Genomic DNA, 8,126 nt, shown 5'->3' on the forward strand with positions numbered 1-8,126 from the left:
GGCTCTGGGAGCGCTTGTGAGTTAAGATTCAGACTGATCCCTGTCCTACACCGTACTGCGCTGCTTGTTACAGAAGTACGAAGCAGTTGGCATCTTCTGACCCCGTGTGAGCCGAAGTCAGAGCAGCTGGTTTGAGCAACAGGCAAAACAGCTGGAAAAGTTTTACTACTGTTATTGGTGACAAACACAATATCCAAGGAAGCTGTTTCACAAGCGAGGGCTGGATGGGATAGAACAAGTGCAAACAGAGCCGTAGCAAGATATTTTTTTGGCTTCTGTTCCAGGTGTTCCCCCCTCCCACCTGCCCCAGCCCTGCGGCAGCGGCTGCCCCGGGGGTGGGGGCTGACCCGTGCCCGGCGGCGCGCAGCATCTGGGCGCTGCAGGCTGGAGCAGTGCTCCTGCGTCCCTCTGAACTACCTGGAGAATTTTAGTGGGCAGGAGCTGAACAGAAAACCAGGCTAGAGCTGGCACCCTGATGTCTCTGAGGAGGGGTAAGAGGATCCTTCCAGACCATATGCTCTGCACCTTTCACAGTTGTTGTGGTTTTCCATCTTGCCCAGATCTGGGCACATCCAGAGCTGAGGCTGGTGTATTCGCTCCAAGCTGACAAAGGACAAGGATGCCACAGACTGGGTTATGGGAGCGTCTGAAGCATCCTGGGTTTTCTGGAGAAGGTTACCCTCCTTCAGACATAGCCTCATCGCTGTTTAGCATCTGAAGCGGCGTAAAAGCCAAGGGCGGGTTTCAGGAGGTGGCCAGCACTTCTGAAATGCTACCAAGCAGGGCAGCTGTAGATTCACAAGGTCCTGAGGAAGGTTGGTTACACTGCATTCCCTGGGAAGGAGAGAGGAGAGGGCACATCTCTGGGAATAATGAAAGTATGAGATCCAGGGGACAAGATGGGACTCAGGGCCCCTTGGGTCAGTTGTCACTGCTGGCTGACTTTGGCCAAGTCCTTTCGCTACGCACCTCGCTTTTTCCATCTTCAGCCTGGGTCTAATGATGCTGCTGCAGTGCTTTGATGTTTTCTCCTGAGCAGTCCTACGTTAGAGCTGGGAATTGCTTACTGTTAATAATTGCTGGTTTATTGCTTCCAGGGAAGCAGGGGGCTGAGCTGCGCATGGGACTCCAAGCTACTGCTTGTCCTGTTTGTTTTGGCCATGCTTCCTAGAGGCATCTTTTTTTGCTCTGGATGAGTTAGGGATGAGAAAAAGCTTACTCTTGCGAGTCCTTGGGAGCTGCGCGCGCGTCCTCTGCAGCAGGGCTCTCCGGTGGAGGGCGAAGTCGGTCTTCCCTCCTCTCGATGGGGTGCCTGTGCTTGAAGCAGAATCATGTTTTTCATTTCTCTGCCTGGCTGGCTTGCAGGAGACTCATTCTCTCCATGGCTTGTCTGCCCTCCAGGTAGAACCGCAGGCCTGCACGTATCCATGCCAGTGTCCCTCCCAGCCTCTGCAGTGCCCCGCTGGCACCAGCTACGTGTTGGATGCCTGCGGCTGCTGCAAGGTGTGTGCCAGGCAGCTTGGCGAGCTCTGCTCCCTGCAGAAACCCTGTGATCATCACAAGGGACTCTACTGCGACTTCTCCAAAATCCACAGAGGCAGCGGGATCTGCTTAGGTGAGAGCTGTATGTTCTGTTATTGTGTGGTTTTCTCGTGGCCCCTTCAGCCCTCTGCCTGCAGACCTCCCAGAAAACCCACGGCATCGTCAGAATTTCCTGTAGTGCTTGGAGCTTCATCCAGCATCGTGTTGCGAGATCTGTGCCAGCCCTGCGAGCCAACAGATTCACTGATACCGATACGCACGCAACATTACTTCCTCTTGAGATGAAGGATGTTTCCAAAGGCACGAGTGGGAGTTTGGGACTCTCCCTTGCTCCTGTGATGTTGTTAGGAGGCGTCCTCTAGCCCCGTAGCGCCTGTGGGTAAATATCAGCAATCTGGACTTTTACTGGAAAGGAAAGTATGGTTGCTTGGAAAATCTCACCCAAAATCTCACTGCCCTGCCCTGGAGATTGGCGTTTTGCACTCGGCGGCTTACCTGCACGAGGCATGCCGTCTTTCTGGCTTTGGGGCCTGCGTGGAAAGTGCTGAACAACTCGTTTGCAAAGTGGTGTATATGTAGAACGTGAGAATTACTGAGCCGGGTAAATACAAATGCAGATCTCTTTTCTCTCCTAGTGCCTCTTTTCAGCCAGAAAAGAAAAATCTTTTTGATTCTCTTTTTTTGCTTAGTCGCTATTTTTAAAGCATGCAAACATTATTTTGGTGCAGAGGGAAAAAGGAGTATTTCCTCAGCCTCCTGTTCTTTGTTTAAAAACAAGACTCCTCTGCTCCGTCTCTGCCAGGAGCTGACCATTTATTTAATTTGAGCTTTTCAAAACAGTCAGGAAGGCACGAGGGCTGGAAAGCTGATGTGAAGGCTTTGGGAAGCGTTCAGCCGCTGCACGTGGCATCTCAGGAAACGCTCCGGCAGTCGCACCGCTCGCATCAACCCGAGCCAGGGGGTCTGGGGTGGAACCGCAGTGTACTGCAGTGCCAGGTTCACATTCTTTTTTTTTTTTTAACTCTAAATAATGCATTTAACTTGTAGAGGGCGCTTTCTCCTTTCTTTTGGTGAGTTTTTATGTTATTTGTTTAATTTTTCTCCCCCACTTATTGTGATCATTAGAAGCCAGATGAGCTCCCTAGTACTTTCTGTGGGCATTGATACACTAAGAACTGATGATTGAAGCTTAGTAAGGTAAATGTAGGTGTAATAACATCCAGCGGGTGTGAGCTGTAAGCTGCCTAATTAGGCCTGGAAATGAGGTGTACATTCATAGAGTAAAGGTAGCGAAATCACTGGAACGATTTACTTGGGAGGCTTCATCTCAAACACTTCACATGAAGCCTGGACATCTTTCTGAAGGAGATGCTTCGTATTCACCATGACGTATGGGTTTGTTAACAAGGGTTTTGACGTGAGCGTCCTGGACCCCTGCTGTGTAGAAAACCAGACTTGAAGACCACAATTGTCCTTCCTGCCTTTAAGTGAGAAATGAAGATTTTCATGGCAAAAATCCCAGATGAACGTAGACCAGGATGTCTCCCTGCTTGGGACATAATGGCCTCGGCTGAGATTGTGGTGATGTCCACGCCGATCTCTTGGAAAACGGGGGATTTTGGAGGCAGTGAAGGAAGCTGGAGGTAGAGAGATGAATCAAATGAAGGGAAAGATGAGTGTTTGTGGATAGGGAAGAGGGGGCTTACAGGTATCCAAATAAGACAGATGTGATGGGAGCAGAAAGGTGCTCAGGTGTCATGGGAAAAGCTTCTAGGTTGGGAAACAGCCCAAAGGCCATATCAGGAGAGACAGGAAGGGAACCATCAGAGTGAAAATTACTGTGTATTTGCCTAATGTTATCCCAGTATGTAGCATTTCACGCATTGCAGAGCAATTCCTCCCTTCCTGCAGAGACCTTGGAGTATCAGAAAGGCAGAGACGATCCTGTAGTAACTCCAGAGTAGGAGCCCAAGGGTGGTGGGGTGGCCTGAGTGGTGCGGGGAGTTGGCAGAGCTGCGACGACTGGAGCGGCCCACCTGAGCTCTGCCACATTCCCTGCAGAAAAGGGCAAAAGTGTCCTTGGCTGGACGTGGTGTTTGGGGGCGGGAGATGGCAGCGGTGCCAAGCGGAGCTGGTAAATAAAGAACCGTCTCACTCCACTGGCACAATCTGTTTTGGTGCTTTAATTGGATCAGGTCAACGGGAAAGTGAGGTCATTGTAGGGTAATGAACGGCATGACAAAACGATTGAGTTTTGAAAACATCATAAAACCCCGGAGCAGCCTGCGGTTCCTTGGGTGGGGAGGAGCGCTGCTGAGGGAACAACACGATCAGTTCATCGGGAAGGGAGAGGGCTTGGGCTAAAAAACAGTGAAAGAGGATTTAAAAATAAGCCTGAATGGTTGTGTAGAGGGAAAACGGATGGCATCCACTTTGATGGAAAAAGTGAGGATTTTGAAACTTCTAAGTAGGAGCACAGGAGTATTTTTATACCAATGGCATTGAAAAGAGTTGCAAGTTGAGATCCAGCACTGGTTAGAAACAAGGCATTAGCAGCCCGGAAGGATTTGTGTCCCCTCAAGGACTAGGTGGGATGGAAAGAGGCTCTTGCTCCTGGTTTGATCCAAACACTTTCTGTCTGGGACGATGTTCCACGGGCGAGCAGGACTAAGGGGAAAATAGATCAGATTTCCTGGTAAGCCTCCGCAAGCAGCCAAGAATCCTGCATTTTGGTAACTTACCAATAGAGGTTTGCCTGGATTTTTTTTTTTTGGTTTTTAAGGGTCCGGATTGCAGAAAGCAGCAGCTGATGAGAACTGTCCCAAAGCAGGATTTCTGTCCTGTGAACAGCTCTGAGATTTCAACATTTCATTGCAGGCTAAAAGAAAAAAATGTATATATGAAAAAAAAAATAATCTCAAAACTTTCCATGAGTTATTTAGGATGCTTGTTTGGCCATGTCAGAACTTTCCACTTCCATTATATAAAAATGTTTCATCTTGACCTTCATCGCATCTAAAATAATTACCCGAGCAAAATGCTTCCCCCTGTGGATACTGTCCAGCGAGTATATTGGTTGCGCTGTTGTAAGAGCATAAAGGAAATCTTTGATATCGAATTGAAATGCTTCAGTTGTTTCTCATCAAAAAAATTCCTGATGTTGATCTGTGCCTGCAAAACTCTTAAGCAAATGAGAGTTTTTTGCTGGAAAACTTCCACTGGAAAACTTTTGGCTAATACAGACCTAAGAACTCATGAGCATCGCCCGCACCCGCAGGCTGAAGGTGGCTCCTGTCTGTCAGATATTGTCGCGTTGCCTTTTTTGCTCATTTAAGTTTTATCAGGAGGGAGTGAAGGGCTCGTCGGAGGGCTGGAGATGAGAGAGCTGGAGATCAGAACAGAGAGAAACAAAAAAAGTTGTGGCTGTAAGGAAGAAGAGATTCATGCATCACAGAGGAGCCAAAAAGGTCATAAACCCAAAGTGTTATTTTCCTTTTGTAGGTACCTTTAGACATGTGGGGAACCAGCTGCTCTTAGGGGAATGTTGCCTTTTGGTCTCCTAGGAGGAACGAGGAGCAAAGCCACTGGCTCACATGTCGTGTCAGGAAAGCATCTTGCACAGCACCGCCGACTGGGGCTCTCTCTGAGCCGGGCAGGAAGACTCTGAGTGCAGAACGGCTGCTTACAGGCAGTGAAGACAAAAGTCCTGCTTAGGAGCTCATCCAAGTGGAGAAGGGATTTTTTCAGAGAACTTTGGGAGGTCTCGCACAGCTGGAGCCAGCTTCCAAAACTCGATGTCAGGAATAGCCTTGTGTCCAGGGAGCCAGATGTTGAATGTGCCAACTTCTGCTGCATCCAGCACTGGGAGGGCAGAGAGGGGGGAGGCTGTGCGGGGGCACTTCTCCCTCATTGGGAGCCCTGTAGCCCCCTGAGGCAGAGGCTGTGCTGCCGGCCATCTTCTCAGCTTCTCCTCCTCTTCCTCCTTCCTGCAGCACACGAGGGTGCAACTTGTGACCTGCTGGGTAAGATCTACCACAACGGGGAGAGCTTCCAGCCCACCTGCAAGCTGCAGTGCATCTGCATGGACGGGGCCATCGGCTGCATCCCCCTCTGCTCCGATGACCTGCGGCTGCCGTCCCCCGAGTGCCCCAACCCCCGGCGGGTGAAGTTTCGCAATAAGTGCTGCGAAGAGTGGATCTGCGAGGAGGGCAGTGAGGAAAACCGCTTTGAAACAGCCATGGCGGGTGAGCGGTGGGCAGGCGTGACGGGGCCGGGAGCTCTGTGCTGGGGGATAGGGGTGGGTCCAAACTGCCTTTGGACCGGGGCCCTAAGTCACGTCTGGTTTGTGACTGGCAGTGACTGCGCGCTTTGTGCACTGTGGTGTGGGTACCGAGCGCTGAACTCCAGACCCACTGAGGTGAAACCTTAGTGATGCTGCGGGGAGGCTCACACCTCCTGCGGTATCGCAGCAGAACTGGCTGGAGCTGGGCTGAGGTGGGAAATAGCCCCGTGCTTGCCTGCGTCCTCCTTCTGCTGAGAAGCTGAGTAGCTCATGGGGTGGGTCAGACCTTTGCTACTCTTCCCGAAGACTTAGACCAAGTTGGGAGCAGCCACGGAGCTGCCACGCTTTGTCCCAAGCCCTGAACCTTGTGTCTTTTCTGCATGGCTCAGTTTTCAGGGAGGATCCAGCACACAAGCCCGAGCTGAATAACCTGCAGGAGAACTGCTTGGTGCAGACCACCGAGTGGAGCGCTTGCTCCAAGAGCTGCGGCATGGGCATCTCTGCCCGAGTGACCAATGACAACCCCCAGTGCCGCCTGGAGAAGGAGACCCGGCTCTGCATGGTCCGGCCCTGCGACTTCCCTGTGGAGAAAAGCAAGGTACGGGGCTGGGGGAGAGGGGACACAACACCGTGAATGCTGGGGAGAGCCTGGTTAGGTACTTGTCAGGCATGAGCCTGTCTCACGGGGCCTGCTCCATGCTTCAACTTTTTCTGTGTCCTATTGCCCGGTGATGGAAATAGAGCATGGACCTAGGTGGACCTTTCCTTTCGCCTGATTGTCATGTCCTTGTTAACCCGCTGTTCTCTCCCTAGAAGGGGAAGAAGTGTGTGCGGACCCCAAAGCCACGCCAGAGTCTCCACTTTGAGTTTTCGGGCTGCACCAGCACCCGTTCCTACCGGCCCAAGTTCTGCGGCAGCTGCACGGACGGCCGCTGCTGTACCCCGTATGTCACCAGCACCGTGGAGGTGGAGTTCCGCTGCCCCGAGGGGGACTTCTTCCAGCGGAAGATGATGTTCATCAAGATGTGCTCCTGCCACTACGACTGTCCCCGAGACAACGACATCTTCCTGGCCACGCATCACAGGAGGATGATTGGAGACCACGTCAAGACAGAGAAGCAGTAGCCCTCTCTGTGCCCGATCCACAGGCCAAGGTGTCAAGAGGGCTCTGCAGCGCTTTCATGGCTGTGTCCCAGGACAGCGCAGCCCCTTACCCCTCTGTGAGGGGCTGTGCTCTTCAGAACAGCGCCGTTGGCCACCAGCGGTCCCAGTGGCCTTGCTAACAAGCCAAGGTGCGTGGGGGAACAGCCCCGTCCGCCCCAGGCTCCTGACCTTCACCTGGGGTGGTTGCAAAGGTCAGTGAAGGAACCAGAAACAGGCTTGAGCTGCAAACTTGATCCATGTTCCCGCTCACCAGATGGGAGAGTGGATCAAAGCCGCGTGGCTCCAGCCTGTCTCTGGCTGAGAGCACAGCGGGTACCATTCCCCGTGGCCACTGGCCTGCCAAAACCATGCGGCAAACCCAGAGCGTGGGACGGGGGCAGCCCAGGAGGCCTGAGCTAAAGCTGAGCTCTGCAGCCTGCTTTCCAGCAGAGCGGGGCTCTGCTGCGTCTTGATGCAAAGCTGCTCGGTGAGGAAAGTGCTCCTGGCCTCGTGCTGGGCTCCTGCTGAGCTTTTCAATTATTTTTGGTTAATTGGATCCCAAAAGTTGGCAAAAGCTCTTCCCCATCCTTGTACCCACCTTTCACCCTCCCACGTGCTTTCCCGTCAGCAGCTTTGTTCCAGAGCAGTTTGCTCCTAGAGGGGCCGGATCAGCTCCTGTGTGACCCGTTCTCCAGGCAGCTCAGGCTTGGGCTGTCTTTTATTTCCCCGTTAAATTCCTTTTCACCTTGTGTGACAGCGAAGAGAAGGCAACAGCGGGTTGTGTGGTGTCACTGCAGGAGACATAGCCTGGCTCAGGGCCTCCTGCAGAAGATCTGAGCCCAGGGAAGGGTTTCTTGATAGAAGAAAGGGTCCAGCCAGGCTGTAGCTTTGCCTCCAGCCCCAATTCCCTGGGGCTTGTTTCAGACCTGAGGAGCTCATCCAGCGTGGAATGGGGGTGAGCCAGGCTGCCAGGCTGAAACACGTCCCCTGCGGGTGCTGCTCCTGGCAGTTTTTTGTGCCATGACGGGCATGTCCTCTTGTGCCTTTCAGTCATCTCTTCAGAAAGGGCTCCGGGGTGGGAGAAGGGCTGGACTCCACCGGCTCCCGCATCTGCAGTGGGGCTGCAGCTACGTTTTGGCTCCACAGCCTTTGTTGGTCA

The 8,126-nt window shown here is 52.6% G+C and overlaps 1 protein-coding gene across 1 annotated transcript in view; it reads left to right on the forward strand.

Moving 5' to 3' along the window:
- The window catches only part of LOC104132561 (CCN family member 2), an 11,829-nt gene extending 3,709 nt beyond the window's left edge, over positions 1-8,120 (forward strand). The window contains exons 2-5 of the mRNA XM_035901295.1: positions 1,402-1,615; positions 5,535-5,786; positions 6,214-6,422; positions 6,638-8,120. Of these exons, the coding sequence (XP_035757188.1) occupies positions 1,402-1,615; positions 5,535-5,786; positions 6,214-6,422; positions 6,638-6,949 (987 nt within the window). The 3' untranslated portion in view covers positions 6,950-8,120. The remainder of the gene's footprint in view (positions 1-1,401; positions 1,616-5,534; positions 5,787-6,213; positions 6,423-6,637) is intronic.
- The last annotated feature ends 6 nt before the right edge of the window (positions 8,121-8,126 follow it).

This window comes from Egretta garzetta, unplaced genomic scaffold, assembly GCF_000687185.1.
Source record: "Egretta garzetta isolate BGI_Z169 unplaced genomic scaffold, ASM68718v1 scaffold368, whole genome shotgun sequence".
Taxonomy (NCBI): Eukaryota; Metazoa; Chordata; class Aves; order Pelecaniformes; family Ardeidae; genus Egretta; species Egretta garzetta.